This window comes from Haliotis asinina, chromosome 1 (genome assembly GCF_037392515.1).
Source record: "Haliotis asinina isolate JCU_RB_2024 chromosome 1, JCU_Hal_asi_v2, whole genome shotgun sequence".
Classification (NCBI taxonomy): Eukaryota; Metazoa; Mollusca; class Gastropoda; order Lepetellida; family Haliotidae; genus Haliotis; species Haliotis asinina.
Window position 1 is genome coordinate 11,580,923 of NC_090280.1, and position 19,589 is coordinate 11,600,511.

The window sequence follows — 19,589 nt, forward strand, 5'->3', positions numbered from 1 at the left end:
AATCAGTTCTGCCATTCATTGTGATCCCGCCCCACACCATAACTGATCCTCCTCCAAAGCGATCATGTTCAACAACGCTAGCGTCAGCGAAACGTTCACCTTGACGTCTGTAAACAGGGATTCGACCATCATTGAAGTGCAGGTTAAATCTTGATTCATCTGTGAACAGAACACTTGACCATCTGCGTGCATCCCATGGCAAATGCCCATTTGCCCAATTCAATCGAGCCTGACGGTGACGTGGTGTAAGAGGGGGTCTAACGGCTGGACGTCGCGCCTGCAGTCCATAGTGACGTAATCGGCACCGTATTGTTGATACAGATACACGGTGTCCAGAAGCCTGTCTAAACGCTTTATTGACTGCAGTGGCAGTGACTAGTCTGCTCCTGAGAGCAATCAAACGAATATATCTGTCATCCTGTTGTGACATCACTTTAGGCCTACCGGATCTTGGTCGATCCTTGACAGAGTTTGTCTGCTGGAACCGTATCCATAGGTTGGAAATTGCCTTTTGGGATACACGAAGACGTCCAGCAACATATCGTTGTGATCTCCCATCTTGTAGGAGTGCTAAGGCTTCATGTTGTTGATCAATGGTTAAACTTCTTCCACAACCCATGGTCACTTCAAGGATAAATTCTGCCACAAACTCAAAGGAATCAACTGCAAACCTTATAAAGGTGAATTGCACGAGGATCATGCTGCAAATTGCTGAAGTGCACATGAAAATTGCATGCATGTCAGCAGCTGCGTTACGATGTGATGTTCTGAAGAAATTTTACCATTTTTCAAAAACTTTCATTCTGTATGGAACTCAAGATAGTGAGGGAACCGGTGTTACAAATTTGCTTTACATTACTTCAAGACCTGTGTAAACGATACATCTAAACAGTTCAGTATAATTTGACAATTTCAGTAGTGAAAAGTTGGTAGAAGAAATGTACTACAAATACACTAGTGAGTCTAAACTTTTGATGGGTAGTATATATTACTTCCACTCAAAGTGCAGAAATCAAGAAACAAAAATCCACTCAGGAATAATTTTAACATGCCATTCCTCTGGGGAAAATTATAGATGGTAATGTTTTCAGCAAAACAAGTTATAGACCGTCTCTGTTGCTTCTGTCAACAAGCAGCAACCACATGTCGAGACCAATGAATTCAAACCATGCATGTCTGACATAGGTCTGTCAACAACCCTTACAGTCAGTACCATAACCATGTATCGATGACACATGGCCAATTCTGAAGTCAGTGTCAAAGTTGATACCTCTAGTGAAACATACAAACGTGTGAGGTGGGTAGAGCCGACTTCTCGTAACTGATGAGTCATGCTTCATCAAGTGAAGGACATGGCTACAGGCTCAACAGAGTGATTGAACAGAGGAGTTAAATGTAAATATACTTGTTGAATTATGTGTATGGAATACTTGAGAGGTTACCTCTCCTGCTTCATTCACTCACTACGCCAAATAAATGTTACAAACATTTAACAATTTTATGAATGTTTGTATATTAATAGTTTCATTGCAGTTGCAGATATATCACTTAATATTTGGATAATTTAGGATACTTGTATATTAACAATCACTTTTCGTTGCAGGAATAGCATTTCTCATATATATCAATGAATAATGGTCATTGTGAAACTGACTATACTCATCTTAACACATGTCTATTAACAGGCATGAGGTAAGTGTTATTCTAGTTTCATTAAGGGTGGTTAGGTAGGGTCATTACATTATTATGTGGCCTTAGATGATCCAGTCTGACTGGACCATTCAAACTCTTGCCCTCTTTTACTAATTCAAATCTACACTTCCCTCTCTATGTTTGCACTGACAAGACATTTATCCTGTGTTGGAATTTATCATCCTTATAACATCACCACAGGTCGGTTGAATCTGTTATATCAATTAATCTGTGTGTAGTAGACCTTTAAATGCCACATTGTTTATGTGTAAACATAAGCTGTAACTTGTGTGTAAGTTTACAAGTGAAGTTCACCTTATTAAATTAAGCTAAATTACAATCAAATAATGTTTTAGTGTACATAATGTTTAATAAGAGAGTATTCAGATTTAGCTCATTAGAGGGTTTTTAGTCTGTTATAGTGTCTAATTCAGGACAGCCATTATCCCCCTTGCTTCACTCCAATGGACAGCTTGCATAACATGTAAAACATTTGCCACATTGGACCTTACTTCATAGAGTTGAGTATTTATTCCAGACATCAGAAAGCCCTGCACACACAACCCCACCAGAATACATGCAATATCAGACATAACCCTTCAATCGTTGAATTAATTTAAACAAGTTCATGTCTTTGAATATAAACTAAGTTACTATGGAGATGGCCATCTAATTCACGTAAGCTTTGTGAGGTTTAAACTTGTAGGCATTAGAGGGGTTTTCCTGCTATTTTGCACATCAAACAGATAATTCTAATGTCTGTGTGTGAGGAAGTTCCGAATGAGGGACATAATTTGTATTTTGGCTGCTGTATGGAAAATGTTTGGCTTACATATGCAAAATATTAAAGCTCTGTAATAATGTCTAATTCAGGACAGCCATCATCCAAATATTTCTAAACAAACGAAACTATGTAACCAAGCCATATGAGACTTATTTGTGATTATTTAATCTGCATTCTTAATTTTTATCACTACCGCAATGTACCTTTGTCTTAACAGCTACCCTTTTCCTCTTTGTCACTCCCCATTATTTACAGTACATCACATTTATGGCCTTTATTGGTTATCCCCTTTGCTGTGTTTGTCATTGCATAAACTGTAGAAGGAAGTGCTATTGTTTCTCTATCTGCCCATTGTTGAATCTTTGCCTGTCCATTGTTGTTGAAAACTGTATATATATGCATGCTGACATCTATATAGAGTGTGGATGTCCGGTATTCCGACTGTCTGTGTAGGGATGACCGCGAACAGGATTATGTCGCTTGTAGGAAAGGACCTGGGGTCGAGCATGAAGTCTGCTCACCTCATTCATGTATACTTGTTTGTAAACAACTAAAGAAGTTTGAACTCAACATACTTGTTCGTCTTCATCAACATAATTTTCATCTTAATCATGAGTTAATCCCCAGTTGACGCATCAACCATATGAATGCGTTGATCTCGTCAAAGTATTGTATGTATAATTCACCACGAGCCGATGACCACAGGCATGAGTTGACCAGTCTCCTGTGAGTGAATGGTTGCACATTTGATTCCATGATTTTATAAATGAGAGAAATTATACAGTGTATGTAAATGTAAGAATGTAAGTTTTACCTGGTTATACATGTATTACATCTTCGGTTTTGAAATGGTAGAATCCCATCTTTACAGGATTCATGTGCTTCTCTACCTTAACAATATTTATGACAGTAAAGTGAGGAGTGATCGTCCCATTATTATTTGTCCAGAATGTGTGTGATAGTAGTGCTCCCTCTACATGATGTGATGACTTATTTTAAATCTTATGCATATATTATGCCTTTGTACTTACTGAATCATGTAATGTTTCAGGGTGTTATCATTAGGGAATAAAAGTTCTCACCCCTTGAATCTAGTGTCCTGGATTTCTTAGCATCCAACCACTATCCCAGTTACATTAGTGACCTACTACAGAAACCATCCGCATGAGAAGTTTTGGTGCTGTATTCTAATGGTGTTACACGGTCACAGCCTTTCTCCTTGCAGGATGAGGTGTGTTATATACCAAACTCTCCTTCTGAGGAGCAAAAGTGTAAACATCTTGATTCTGGAGCACAAATTCCCTTTCTCCTACAAAGATATCTTGAGCATAGATGTCTGTCCAGATGACAATGGCTATGGAGAATTGATCTCCCATGATACAATTAAGTTACATTAACATTTAATCTTCCTTACTTGCAGTGGGTACTGCTGGTGTTTGTATCTTGTCTTGAAAGAGCATCTTTAACATCTACAATGTGCTGTACATGTGAAGTTTACCACACAAGAACATATGATATTTTCCTGCCTCACAATGCCCTGTGATCACGGTTTAGATCAACATTAATCTTATCATAGATAAGTTGGCAGTGAGGTGGACATCTGCTGAAAACCTACATGATTTTACGGTGTGATGGCACACATAATAGAATTTATGGCCATTTATTCACTGCTTCTGATCTTTGTTCATATCTAAGTTCTACTTTATATGAGTCAACCATTTGACCTCTAACCTTTTTGGCATGATCCCTAAAGTGATTAACAATCTTTATCTGTCTGCAAAAACAGGGCATAACTATTAAACACATTTTGAACAAATATGGTTATGAAGCTCAGTAATTTTATCATACTTGAACCCTATTTAGGTAAAAAATATCAAAAATAAGATCTAACAGATTTTTAGAGCTATGGTCAAGTTGTGATACAATTCTAATCCAGAAAACATTACTTACATTGTCATAAGTTCATGTTTCTTTTACAGAGCAATCTCAATCCAGAAATATTTCTACTTAAATTTAAATGCCATAGATAGGATTTCATGAGCAGATCAAGACATCTATACCCCCAGCAATGGCAAAATACTCTTCCTGAATTTGTTTACTAGTTCTGATGAAGTCAAATCTTTTGGAGTGTATATGGCAGAGTGGAAGGAAAGTATTGAAAGGTTTTCAGGTTCTGCATCAGAATGGAACACAGACACAAAATTCAGTTAAGGCCAAACTTGTTGGAATGGAAACACAAAAGATGTCTTATTCAGAAATCTAGTAGTGCCAACAGATACCAGTATACAACCAGACCTATCTTTGAGTCAAGTTTGGTGAAGAAATAGTGAATGATTTTAAGTTCTGCTCCAGAAAAGAGTACAACCTCCAAATTCAGTCAAAGTCAAAATTGTTACAATGGAAACATAGATATATAATATATTTTATTCAGAATTCCAAAACTACCAAAAGGCACTAGTACACCACCAGACCTGTCCATCTGCCAAGTTTGCTGAAGAAATAGTGAACAGTTTTAACATTCTATTCCAGAGAAGAGCACACTCACCAAATTCAGTCAAACTTGTTGCCATTGAAATGCAGAAAAATATTTTATTCATAAATTTAAAACTACCAAAAGGCACCAGTACACCACCAGACCTGTCTATGTGCCAAGTTTGGTGAAGATATAATGAACGAGCACAACCACAGATTGATATCTAGGTCTTATCCCCAAAAGGATCATCTAGGGACAATGCTTGGCATATATAACAAGGTTACTGAAGCTAGCATGTATGGTTTAGGAGATCTGCTCTATCAGAGTTACATCCTAAGTCATGTTTCAGTGATAGCAGCAAAACATAAAATTAATATTTTTCATACAATAAACATGACTTTCACTGCTATTGATAAAACTATCTGAGAAGATAGCGACGACTTCCTGAGAGAAATTGACCCTGAAGTTTTGTCAGAGAAAGCGCAACTTTCCCAACAGAGATGTTGTAGGGTCCAGGGTAGAGTAAAATATAAGGCAAAAGTCTAAATGAATTGTGCAAGAATCTGAATCTCTTTGCTTACAATGATCACATTAGTAAGGATGCTCATGCTGTTAAGAACACATCCAATGACAAGAGCATGATGGATTACATTATTGCCTCTGCTCCATGTATATCACTGACAAATGATTTCGATGTTCTTGATTTCGCCTCTTTACTAGGATGAGCACTCTTTCATTTAGGAGAAGTAATAACAGTCAAGACATTGATCAAATGTTGGAAACCAAAACTGACAACAAAAGCAGACAAAAATGATATGACATTGTTATGGCTAATTCAAAATATTGATGTAGATACCATAAACATGTTTAAAGCAAGTGCTGACTTGATACTGTATGATGATGTTGATATCAAGTACAGGGTCAGCAGGTTAGCGGATGACATTGCGTTGCTGGGTGTGGCTGCATGTAAAACATTTGGTAAACACTCATAAACCTATACCACTTGTCAGCCATGGTTCAGCAAAGAATGCAGAAATATGAGAAGACTCTATTGTAAAGCAAAAGGGCGTTACAATAAAAAATGCAGAACTCATGTTAATATTTCTTATTATTGCCAACATGGAAAAATGCCTAAACAAACGCATTAAAAGACACAAAGATGAAACAAGCAATATGTTAAGAAACCAAGATAAATATTCTCTCAAGCAATTCTGGAAATCCCTTAACACTTAAAAAGATGACAAGAAGTTTCATACTGCCAGTTTGAAAGAATTTCACAACTTCTTCTAAAAAGAATTAATGAGAAATGACGTAAATGACATTGATCATACTACTTCTACATTACCTTAACCAAACACTGGTTAACTGGGATCCTTTGGCCTATATATACTGAACCACTAAAGAAAATTCGCCTTTCAAAACCAAATGCAAAATTTTAGAATCGTTTGTACACGGTGGTGTCCTTTCATGTTTGTTAAATCATCTATATTTTTACACAGTCACCATGACTTGGGACGATTGCAAGTTGTCCAGACTGCATGGAGGGTACGATGTTCGATGTTCAGGTGTAAACAATCTCCAGGGGCATGACTTGTGACACTGTTCTGCAGTGACAATCTTTTCCTAAAAACATAAGCTATTGTCCCGACAACACCTCATACCTAAACACATTCAACACGGGTTGTCAAAGATGGATAGGTATAAAAACGTAATAGTAGGAACGAAAAACACAACTCACCCAGACGGGTGTTTCTTCCAACGACGCCATGTTTTGCTGCGCGAGTTTCCGCTCGCGACCGAAAAATCTCCGAAGATGGCCGAGCGTGTTTCCAGTATTACCGACATTGCTTCCGATAGGGCCGATGTGTTTCTGTTATTACCGCTAAACTACCGATATCGCTGCAATTGTTTCGCGAGTGGGCTGCGTTTGTTTCCATTTGAGATGCAATTCCTTCAAAGTTGCTGTAATTCCTTCAATTACTTAGGGGGGCCTGTTTATGAGGAAAGGAAAAGTAGGCCTAAATTTTGGAAATTTAGTAATTCATTGCTTAAGGATCAGGAGTATGTAGATAAACTTAGACCCAACAATGGACTGGATTAAATTCCAAATATTGACAATAGCTCATGTGCATCAAAATGTTTATTTTATTGTATGCTGATGATGCCATCCTCTTAGGAATATCTGCAACTCACACTGGATATATTTAAAAGATTATTGTGACTCTTGAAAACTTATGGTAAACAAATCAAATATAAAATCATCTAATATAAAGTTCTAAATCATCTAAACCTAGCATTAGATACTCTTCTGAATTCTTCCATGTTTTGGTATCATCCATTGCTTTATATGGATTTGGGGGTAAATCACAAAACCTGTACATAGTGAAAGGCACTACTTCAGCTTCTGATTGATATATCTACCAAGTTTTGCAGAAAAATACTGAACGTTTTTTGAGTTCTGCTCCGGAAACGAAGCCCACCCCACCATAAGACTAACACCAACATGTTCCATGGAAAAACAAAAAAAATATAAATGCCAAAAATCTGTAAATAGCAAAAGGCAGAACCATAGGCTGAGATTACTATATCTATCAAGTTTGGTCTAAAAATACTGAAAGGTTTCTGAGTTATGCTCCAGAAACAAAATGATTATGGACGGATGGAGGGACGGACGGACAGAAGAGGTGTCGACTATATCCCCCCACATTACACACCAGGGGGACAAAAATGGAATGAAACCATAAATAGCAGTTCTAAAGGCATTGAGAGTTGAAAAGTTTACTATACATTTGACAAATACTTATGGAAAATTTGAAGCTAAGGAATTCGAAGGGTCAACATACTGGAAAAGTGCATTGATCAAGTAACCGAATATTTATTGATTCCCTTTTCTTAGCAGGGATGGCAACCCTGAATTGAAAGTAAGCAGCATCATATCTTGCTAAAAGCAAGTCCTGAGCCCTCAAGGTGCATGCTAGGGGTGAGCATGAGAAGGGGCTCGGCTCCTTTGACGATTGGGGTCTGGGCGGGCCATTGAACATTGTTGAATTTAGCCTGAAATATGCAATTTCTGGGCATACTTAACCAGATAATACTTAACTCAAATAAACATATTTGCATGGCTACAGAATAAAATTCTTTCAAACATTCTGAATTTATAAACATACTTGTACTTTCTAAACAAGAGTCATCAGAAGATGACATATCCCACAGGCCCCCACGTGTATGAAAGGACAAATAATCTGAGAGTTACTCACTGTTTCCTTTAGACTAGTAAGTTTGAATTGTTTCAATGGAATTCACGAACATTATAAATGCCATATATCTGTAGCCAGCAAAGTCACAATTTCAAGATCTGTCTAATATATCTGCCAAGATCTGCTGAAAGATATCAAATGGTTTTCGAGTTGTGCTCTGGGAACGAAGCCCACCCCTCCATTTTGAGACTAAGTCCGAAACGTTTCCATGGAAACCAAGAAAATAATACATCAGAAACACCTGTAAAAACCAAACGGCACCACTTTGGGGTCTGCCACACATATCTAGAAAGTTTTACTAACAGATATTAAGAAGTTTTTGAGTTCTGCTCTGGAAATGAAACACACCTCTCACTTTCCAAAACGTTTCCATGTAAACCGAGAAAATAATAAATCACAAGATCCTGTACATAGCAAAAGGCACCACTATACGTTCTGTTTGATATATCTACCAACTTTTGCAGAATAATATTGAATGGTTTTTTAGTTCTGCTCTGGAAACAAAGCCAATCCCTCCATTTTGAGACTAAGTCTGAAATGTTTCCATGGAAACCAAGAAAATTATAAATCACAACAACCTGTAGAGAGCAAAAGGCACCACTTTGGGGTCTGCAACACATATCTGCCAAGTTTTACGGACAGATAATAAGAAGTTTTTGAGTTCTGCTCCGGAAACAAAACACACCTCTCACTTTTCAGACTATGTCCAAAACGTTTCCATGGAAACCGAGAAAATGATAAATCACAAAAACCTGTACATAACAAAAGGCACCACTTCAGCTTCTGACTGATATATCTACCAAGTTTTACAGAAAAATATTGAACGGCTTTTGAGTTCTGCTCCGGAAACAAAAATGATAAATCCCTGCGCCTTCACCAGATAAAACTTGGCGTCAAATATGAAGAAAGTCCCGAGAATGGTTCTTGAGATATCTCAATGACAATCTTTGCATGCAGGTTAACATGCTGAAATCTTCAAAGTGTTGCTGTGACCATGAAAATTATGTGAAGGTCACCAAAATCGACTGGGCCCTGTGTCTTCCCTTGATGAAGCTTGGCGTTGAGTATGAAGAAAATTCAGGGAACGGTTGTTGAGATTTCTTGCTGACAAGCCTAAACTGTTGATATCTTCAGTGTTGCCATGACCTTGAAAATTGAGTGAAGGTCACCTAAATCGACTCAGCCCTATGCCTTGAAGCTTGGTGTTGAATATGAAGAAAATCCAGTGAATGGTTCTTGAGATATCTTGCTGAAAAGTGGAGAACTTTGGTCATGAAGATCATCAAACCTGTCTTCTGCTGTGATGAATCTAGGTACCAAACATGAAAAGAATCTAGGCAATGGTTCTTAAGATATTGTAATTTGTACAGATGTACGGAACCTTATACAACATCACCTACAATGAGGACAGATCAAATAGAAGGTATAAATGATTTCCTTATCATCACTGGCTTTATAACTTCTGTTTGATCTGTCTTCATTGATTGTACGTACATGTACATCTCTGCCTTCCTGTAAATCTAATTCATTAGCTGTATTCACATCTCCTTATCCTTGTTCTTTGTGTAAGCAGGCTTTACTTTACCATTTTTTTTTTAGACTGGATTGATCAATCCCCTGTGACTGATCGTATATACATGTACTTCTCTGGGTTCCTGAAAATTCTGGAATATATAGTGTGGTAGGATATTTAGGATTGGGTTACATTAATATGGGCTATTAGTGTGTTCCCAGCTATGCTGATATGCATAGCCACAACACACCTGGCAGGTTAGTGTGGTCTGCCTGGCATGTGCAACCCATGCAATGCCTATCTCCAGCCTATGAAAGGAGTAGCTTCATAGCATTCCTTGTCTTTAGTCCACTGGTCCGCCAGAGGTGAGGACATTTATTTCAGTTGCTTGAGTCCTGGCAATCCAGACCAAGTAGACAGGCTTTTTAGTTTACCACAGGAAATCAATATATACTGAGCCTAAAATGAAACTTCACATTCTTTCTTCAGGGCACTGTAAAAGAACAAGAGATGGTAAGAATGGTTAAATTGTTATTATTGCTGAGATCTGTGTGATGTACTCGATACACTGACATTGACACACTCACTTCCATTAGGCTACACCGCCATTCCAAATCATGCGTATACAGAAGGTCAAGTCACAAGAATATATATTCGCAATTTCTCAGTACAATATTGTGAAATGGCCGCCCCGCGCATTCACCACTGCACAACACCATCTCCTCATCGACTGCCTGATGCTTGTGAACATGTGGTTGGGGATTCTGTGCCATTGCTCTGGCAAGGCAGCACCAAGTTCCTGCAAATTCTGATGTTGGTTCCTAAGACCACAAAGTCTTCTCCCAGGTGCCTCCCAAATATGCTCTATTGGAATAAGGTCAGGGGACCTTGATGACCAGCCCATGATGTTGATTTCAGCGTTTTAAAGGAAATTTCGTGTCAGCATTGTGGTATGCCGTCGAGCATTATCATACTGGAACTGTAGACCTGGACCATGAGTCGCCATAAAAGGAAGGAGTTCAGGAGTGAGCACCTGGCCATGGTAAGCAGAAGCTGTGAGGTTTCAGTGGATGAAGTCAGGAACGGTTGTTCCCACAGAAAGCACCCCACACCATGCAACTTCCGCCCCTGAATCTGGCGACTACCTGTATACAACACTGAGCATACCATTCACGACATCGTCTCCAGACTCTATGCCTGCTGTCCACGAATCTGAGGTAAACCTGCATTCATCGCTAAAGATGACTCGATTCCTGTCTCTCTGAGTCCATCAGAGGTGATGTTGGGTCCACAGCAAACGTTGATGTTGATGAAATGGCATCAATATTAGCCCATGATATGGATGTCTAGAATGGAGACTGGCAGTCCGCAACTGATTCTGAATGGTCTTTGAGGACCGTCGACCTCCCAACATCTCAGCCCTAGTTTGTGTAGCCAGCAGAAATCTGTCACATAGGTGACGTAGGACGATTTGACAGTCTTCTGCTCGTGACGTCACAAGTGGATGACCCAACCTTGGGCGATCAGAAGTGGTGCCTGAGTTTGTTGTAGATGACCTCGCAAGTCATACATGCCATTGCTCTTGCGATGTCAATAACTCAGATATTCCCGCTTGCAACAAGTCAATGGCACGTTCACGTTGCACATTTGACAATCGTGGCATTTAAAGTACCATTAGAACTGTGGTTTAAAAGTGGGTTTTTTTCAATTCTTGAGGGCAATGCAAACACGTGCAAATGAAGAAAACTTTGATGTGAAGATCATGTGATCGACTGCATGTGCAAAACCTGATTTGGCACTAATGTCATTTGCATGTCAATAGATGGGTTTGAGTGGGTTTTGCTAACATTTTTCGAAAGATACAGTGTTTCAGCCAGGATTTCTCCAAAAAGTGCCAATTGGCACACTGATCTTTGAAAAGTGTGCCAACTCTGAGTAAAAGTGTGCCAACTGCCAAGCAATAGTTAACTAAGTTATTTATTAATGAATAATTACGGCAATCAACTTTTAAGCTTACCATAAGAATATCCACCATCTGGGTTGATATCTACCATAGACTGTCACAACAGTCTGCTGCTGCTGCTTTAAAAATACAATAGTCTCTCCCACAGTGTCACATTAGTCATACTACTGCTTTCAAAGTACCACAGTCATACATTGTCACAATGTCAGTCCACTGAATCAGAACTGAGTCTCACACAATCTCACTCTACTGCAAATGAAACTGTTCTTCTTTACTCTTACATTCATAATTCTCCATTTTCTCTGACTGTCCCATCTTTTTACTGCTTTAAGAAAATCAAATTTTCCCCTGACCCTCTAACATGATAGTCAATAGTCTTTGCAGAGTAGCTGGCTTCACTCTGTTTCTTAAAGCAGTGTGGATGTTATTTTGGGCACTAAAGCCCCGTTCAGAGTCTGTAGTTTGTAGAGGCATTAATAACGCCAACTCTGCCAACTCAATCATGTTTGTGATGTAATAGGCTTTTCTGCCCACTGACAGCTGAAGTTGGCTATTCTCTAGTTTTGGACCTTGCGTTGTGTATTTTATTTATGCGGTGATAATAGCTTAGCCAACTTCAAGTAGGCTCTATGAATCAGGCCTCATTGCTGGTAAAACAGAACAAACAGACAAAGGAAACTCAATAATTTATTTATAACAAAATTCCTGAACCTATCCTTACCCACCCATCAACCTAACCTAATCTATACCTAACCTAACCACCTAACCTAACCTATACCTAACCTATACCTGACAACCTAAGCTGACCCCAAATCCTACCAAGACATGGCTCTGATTTCAAAGCCTATGCCTAAAACAAATAAATATATTAACTTCCTGTGGTAAACTAAGAAAAACTTATCTACTTGGTCTGGATCACCAGGACTCAAACAACTAAAATAAATGTCCTCACCTTGACCATGGAAGTCTGTCAGTATTTTCATTTCTTTGGTTCCAAACTCTTAAAGTTCGGCTTGTGAAAGAAATGATAAAGGCCTCATTCCCAAGACACTGAATGAGACAGCAATGTCTGATGACACTTAAGGAAATCTCCTCTCAACATTTGCAATTATGTTATCAATGAACTTGCTTCTGATCTCTCTGAACTCTGCATGGTCCTCTTTAATGTTTCTGTTACTCAACACAACACCTTTAAATTTCACTTTGCCTTCTTTCTTCTCTGTTCTCTCTTTCATTTCTTGTTGAAAATGTGTTTTTCCTGCATTTCCTCTGCTTTCTGCCAGGATGTGCATTTTTCTCACAGTCCAAAGTATTTAAAACCTCACAGCCTTGAAGTTTACAGAATGTTGCTAGTGATTTATATTTCATTGTTGATACGCCTTCCTGGGCTAACCAATAGATACATCTCATAGCGGCAACTAATGCTTCTGTGAAATAACTTTATTTGTTGCAACAGCAAAATTCTTTCGTATGGAAAGTTCGCGAAGTGCATTTTGGTGTTCACTACAATCAATGCGTCGCTTTAATATTGAAGTGCGAAAACAGTCCGTTCCAACAGTAACTGTGGTTCTCTTTTTGAATTCTGTGCACAATTTGCAATGCATTTTACCAGTGTCTTCATGATAATCAAGCCATGTGAAATCTCTGAGCCACAATGTTTGGAAATGATGTACGAATTTCTTTCGCTTGAAGTCAGGCACGTGTTTGTCTTCTTCCACCTGACCCAACATATTGACCTCGTTATTGTCAGTAAATACATCCGATACAAAACGTTCACTATTTGTACTATCAGTTGTATGAACTGCATCGGGAACTTTACTTGCATCGGGTGGCATGCTAACACCACTCTTCTTTGAAAAGAAACCTGTTATTCGCCATTTCATTTTAAGAAAGATCGACTAAAATGGCGACCCACTAATGTCCACTTCAACTTCAATTGGATTGTTTCGCTTTGCCAATTCCATATGTGCAGGTCATTTTTTTCCGTAATGTCACGTGACTTATTGACCAATAAATTACAAGTATTTAATTACGTCAGTTTCCAAACAACTCCGAGCTAGTAAAAGCGTAGTAGGACTTCCAAATATGGCACACGTTTCCAAGAAATTACAGTTTTGTCAATTCTAAGAATGCGGAAGTGTCGCTATCCTCTTTGCTTAACACTAGAAACTGATACGTTTGTTTTCCGAGCAAAGTATGATTTCTTTTTAGTTTAACATATTTTTCAAGAGTGTTGTGACAGATTATAAATAATAAATGTTTGCTTTTAATTTTATTGACTGAGAAGTGCGCCAAGACATACGTGTCAATGTCTATTTTTAGCGCCATTTTCAATGACTTTGGGGAATGGCGCAAGGGCGCAGCCTATCTGAAACACTGAAGATAGGGATCCCATTTCAGATACATAGATGTATCATCAGAGAAAACTTATTCATTATTTTGAAAACTTACATTTTGTGAAGTTTCTTATTTCATTTTTGATTTATTTGTTTTGGGCATAGGCTTTGAAATCAGAGCCAGGTCTTGGTAGGATTTGGGGTCAGATTAGGTTGTTAGGTATAGGTTAGGTTAGTTTAGGTGGTTATGCTAGGTAAATACATTATTGAGTTTCCCTTGTCTATTTGTTATGTTTAAGCAGCAATAAGGCCTGATTCATAGATCCTACTTGAAGCTGGCTAATTTATCATCAGCGCATAAAAAAATACACAACATAAGGTCAAAAACCAGAGAATAGCCAACTTCAGCTGTCACTGGGTGGAAAAGCTTATTACAATAGTATCTTTTGTACTCCTGCCTTTCATCACCTAATGAAAGAGCTAGATGTAGGCCAGAAACATTGTGTTACATAATAAAGAGGCTGTCACTCATACTGTTTTTATACACATATATCCAGTATTCTAACAGTGACACTTACACTGTACATCCACTGTCATCTCCCTAGACTCAGACTGTGGTAAAGCTGTCCCCACACAAGGACTGAGGGTGTTGGTAGCTGTACACACATATGTCCAGTATTCTAACAATGACACTTACATTGTACATCCACTGTCATCTCCCTAGATTCAGACTATGGTAAAGCTGTCCCCACACAAGAACTGAGGGTGTTGGTAGCTCTACACACATATGTCCAGTATTCTAACAATGACACTTACATTGTACATCCACTGTCATCTCCCTAGACTCAGATTGTGGTAAAGCTGTCCCCACACAAGGACTGTGGGTGTTGGTAGCTGTACACACATACGGCCAGTATTCAAACAATGGTACTTACACTGTACACCCACTGTATTTTCCCAAGACTCACACTGTGGTAAAGCTGTCCCCCCACAAGAACTGAGGGTGTTGGTAGCTGTACACACATATGTCCAGTATTCTAACATAGATACTTACATTGTACATCCACTGTCATCTCCATAGACTCAGATTGTGGTAAAGCTGTCCCCCCACAAGGACTGAGGGTGTTGGTAGCTCTACACACATATGTTCAGTATTCTAACATAGATACTTACATTGTACATCCACTGTCATCTCCCTAGACTCAGATTGTGGTAAAGCTGTCCCCCCACAAGGACTGAGGGTGTTGTTAGCTGTACACACATACGGCCAGTATTCTAACATAGATACTTACACTGTACACCCACTGCATTCTCCCTAGACTCAGATTGTGGTAAAGCTGTCCCCCCACAAGGACTGAGGGTGTTGGTAGCTGTACACACATACGGCCAGTATTCTAACATAGATACTTACACTGTACACCCACTGCATTCTCCCTAGACTCAGATTGTGGTAAAGCTGTCCCCACACAAGGACTGAGGGTGTTAGTAGCTGTACACACATATGTCCCTGCCTGTGATCTCTGTATGTTACTGATGGTCAGAGTAGATCCAGGCTGAGAAGTGAAGCTGCTGTCATCTTTCTTTGTCCATGTCACGGCTGCTGCAGGGTTGGCATCCACAGAGCAGGATATGTTGAGAGTTTGTGACTCCCTGACAGGTGTGGACTGGGGAACTGACACTGACGGTTTGTCTGGAAGCAAATACACAAATTCACCAACAATATGAAAAACAGGTTTGACGGGGCTGCTAAAATCATAATACGTTGTCAAATCACAAAGACGTCTTTCCAGATATATACATTTGTGCGGTGACAGAGGAATGGTACAAATGTTTGACACCAGACTGCCAGTCATTGAGGTAACTAAAACACACATGCACATCCTATCCAGATACCTTTCAGACATTGACTGGCAACATTAACACTCAACATTTCTATGATTGTCGGCATGCATGTGTATTCATAGCTTATGGAGATTATTGTTTCACTGGTGTCAAGAGGTGAGGTCCGCATTGTTTTTCAATGCTTTCTAATAATTGAAGCTGGGACACTAAATCATTTCAGCAATGTAACACATAACTGGAAAAAAGAGAGAAGCGTACACATGCACACACACACACACATCCTTGTCTTTCGGTAGTGTAGTCATGTTACTTACACTGCACCTCCACTGTGACAGTTGACACTCTAGACGTCCCCACGGAGTTCCTCCCACCACATGTATAGCTTCCCCAACACACACACACATCCTTGTCTTTCGGTAGTGTAGTCATGTTACTTACACTGCACCTCCACTGTGACAGTTGACACTTTAGACGTCCCCACAGAGTTAATCCCACCACATGTATAGCTTCCCCAACACACACACATCCTTGTCTTTCGGTAGTGTAGTCATGTTACTTACACTGCACCTCCACTGTGACAGTTGACACTCTAGACGTCCCCACAGAGTTAATCCCACCATATGTATAGCTTCCCCAACACACACACACATCCTTGTCTTTCGGTAGTGTAGTCATGTTACTTACACTGCACCTCCACTGTGACAGTTGACACTTTAGACGTCCCCACAGAGTTAATCCCACCACATGTATAGCTTCCCCAACACACACACATCCTTGTCTGTCAGTAGTGTAGTCATGTTACTTACACTGCACCTCCACTGTGACAGTTGACACTCTAGACGTCCCCACAGAGTTAATCCCACCACATGTATAGCTTCCCCAACACACACACATCCTTGTCTTTCGGTAGTGTAGTCATGTTACTTACACTGCACCTCCACTGTGACAGTTGACACTTTAGACGTCCCCACGGAGTTAATCCCACCACATGTATAGCTTCCCCAACACACACACATCCTTGTCTTTCGGTAGTGTAGTCATGTTACTTACACTGCACCTCCACTGTGACAGTTGACACTCTAGACGTCCCCACAGAGTTAATCCCACCACATGTATAGCTTCCCCAACACACACACACATCCTTGTCTTTCGGTAGTGTAGTCATGTTACTTACACTGCACCTCCACTGTGACAGTTGACACTTTAGACGTCCCCACAGAGTTAATCCCACCACATGTATAGCTTCCCCAACACACACACATCCTTGTCTTTCGGTAGTGTAGTCATGTTACTTACACTGCACCTCCACTGTGACAGTTGACACTCTAGACGTCCCCACAGAGTTAATCCCACCATATGTATAGCTTCCCCAACACACACACACATCCTTGTCTTTCGGTAGTGTAGTCATGTTACTTACACTGCACCTCCACTGTGACAGTTGACACTTTAGACGTCCCCACAGAGTTAATCCCACCACATGTATAGCTTCCCCAACACACACACATCCTTGTCTGTCAGTAGTGTAGTCATGTTACTTACACTGCACCTCCACTGTGACAGTTGACACTCTAGACGTCCCCACAGAGTTAATCCCACCACATGTATAGCTTCCCCAACACACACACATCCTTGTCTTTCGGTAGTGTAGTCATGTTACTTACACTGCACCTCCACTGTGACAGCTGACACTCTAGACGTCCCCACAGAGTTAATCCCACCATATGTATAGCTTCCCCAACACACACACATCCTTGTCTTTCGGTAGTGTAGTCATGTTACTTACACTGCACCTCCACTGTGACAGCTGACACTCTAGACGTCCCCACAGAGTTCCTCCCACCATATGTATAGCTTCCCCAACACACACACATCCTTGTCTTTCGGTAGTGTAGTCATGTTACTTATACTGCACCTCCACTGTGACAGTTGACACACTAGACGTCCCCACAGAGTTCCTCCCACCACATGTATACCAGTAGTATAGGTAATGAGAGTTCTGGACCACTTTTCAAAAACCCCTCTACAAAGCCTCATTTACTAAATGAGGCTTTGGTGGGACCATTAGCTCTTGCTACTATTGCCCCTACTACAAAGCCACGCCATCACGTTTACCGTGACTTGGCAGGCGGTAACACTGTGCCGTACGGTATGATCAATAATTCTTCTCTTACAAACCCCCTACCCGGCCCATCCCTCAAGTAGTATAAGTTAGGTTCGTCGGCTTTCATATCCACTTTATCTATGTTGTAAGTTTTGACCGACCATATAGGATCGGTGGCTCGCTTACGGCTATCACCCTCGTGTTCCCCAGGCTGGTACAGATACCTCACTAGGGCCCTATCCGGTATCTGTTTCTCCTTCCCACGCAATGGAGCGGCCGACTCTGCAACTATTGATTTTAGTTTGATAGCGTCTGCCGGTTTCTTACCGGTGAGACGGGTGACTTCATGGTTGATTGCCGACACCACCTTGGGTAACCTCGTGACCCATTCAGTCGATCGTTACAAGATACGAGAAACGATTCGGGCTGCCGGGGGAATAGAACGCCTACGGTTAGTGCGGGAACCGTTTCTATGCAAGCTCGGTAAAATCTGCTACTCACCTATATCAGAAAAGAAAGACGATAGAGAAATCGAATTACTGCTTCCAGACATTGGACGAGAATAGGTCCGGCAGCTCGCCTAGTATTTTGGTAGATGCAGTCGTGGGCTTACAAAGGACGAATACTTATCTAGGCTAGTTTTCGTATTCCAACTGCTTTTCGTGGTACCCTACTACTTTTTTCCCCTCAAAAACAACACTCTACTGCATAATGAAGGGATCCCCACGTTTCGTCTTGGGTGTTTCTACCTTCTCGGTCGGTGTGTGCACTGGTTTGCTGTGCTTCCAGGTCTTGTAGACGACCTTCCAGAGAAAAACAGCGGCTAGCGAAAGGTAGGTCCACCTTTGGGCTGTTTCTAGTATCTGCCGCACCTTCTGGATATCCAGATGGGTCTCTTCTTGTTCCTCCTCAACGTTTTCTATTTCCTCTTCCTCATTGTCCTTATCCAACATCGACAAGATGTCGACCAACAAATTCGTGGTTTGCTCCATATGAGCCGGCAACGTATTCGTGGTTTGTTCCAAACGAGCCGACATCGCTGCAGTTTGCTTCACACTAGCCTCTAGCCTCCCCAAGCGGTTGTAGAAGTCCTGGATGGGGGGCACAGTCGGCTCTGCAGCAGGCAATACGCTCTCGCTAGGGGGTAAGATGGCCGCAGGCAATACGCTGCCGGCAGACGTCTCACTAGCGGGAGCAGGCAATGCGTCTGTGCTGGTCGGAGGTTCTACAGCAGGCTCTCGCCATATGTCGTAGAGTCTTGTGGATCCAATACCGAAGCGCTTTTTGACCTCGCTTGCTGGGAGCACCCCTCGAAGGGAGCGTATTTCTTGGACCTTTTCCGAAGACAAATCTCTTCTTGGTGGCATGGGGTGTTTTTCCTGGGAATATATATATATACCATACTTCCTACTTGTCTATATAGGAACCAATCCTCTCCCAGGAAACTTCTAATAATGCTTAGCAATGCTTAGCAAATGCTTAGCAAATGCTTAGTATTATTAAGCATGCTTAGTATTATTAAGCATTGCTAAGCATTGCTAAGCATTGCTAAGCATTATTAGAAGTTTCCTGGGAGAGGATTGGTTCCTATATAGACAAGTAGGAAGTATGGTATATATATATAT

At 40.4% G+C, this 19,589-nt stretch overlaps 1 protein-coding gene across 1 annotated transcript in view; it reads right to left on the reverse strand.

Annotated features, from left to right (window-relative positions):
- Positions 1-19,589, reverse strand: part of LOC137287108 (contactin-2-like) — a 349,511-nt gene that overhangs the window by 148,834 nt on the left and 181,088 nt on the right. The window contains exon 6 of the mRNA XM_067819247.1: positions 15,430-15,708. Within this exon, the coding sequence (XP_067675348.1) occupies positions 15,430-15,708 (279 nt within the window). The remainder of the gene's footprint in view (positions 1-15,429; positions 15,709-19,589) is intronic.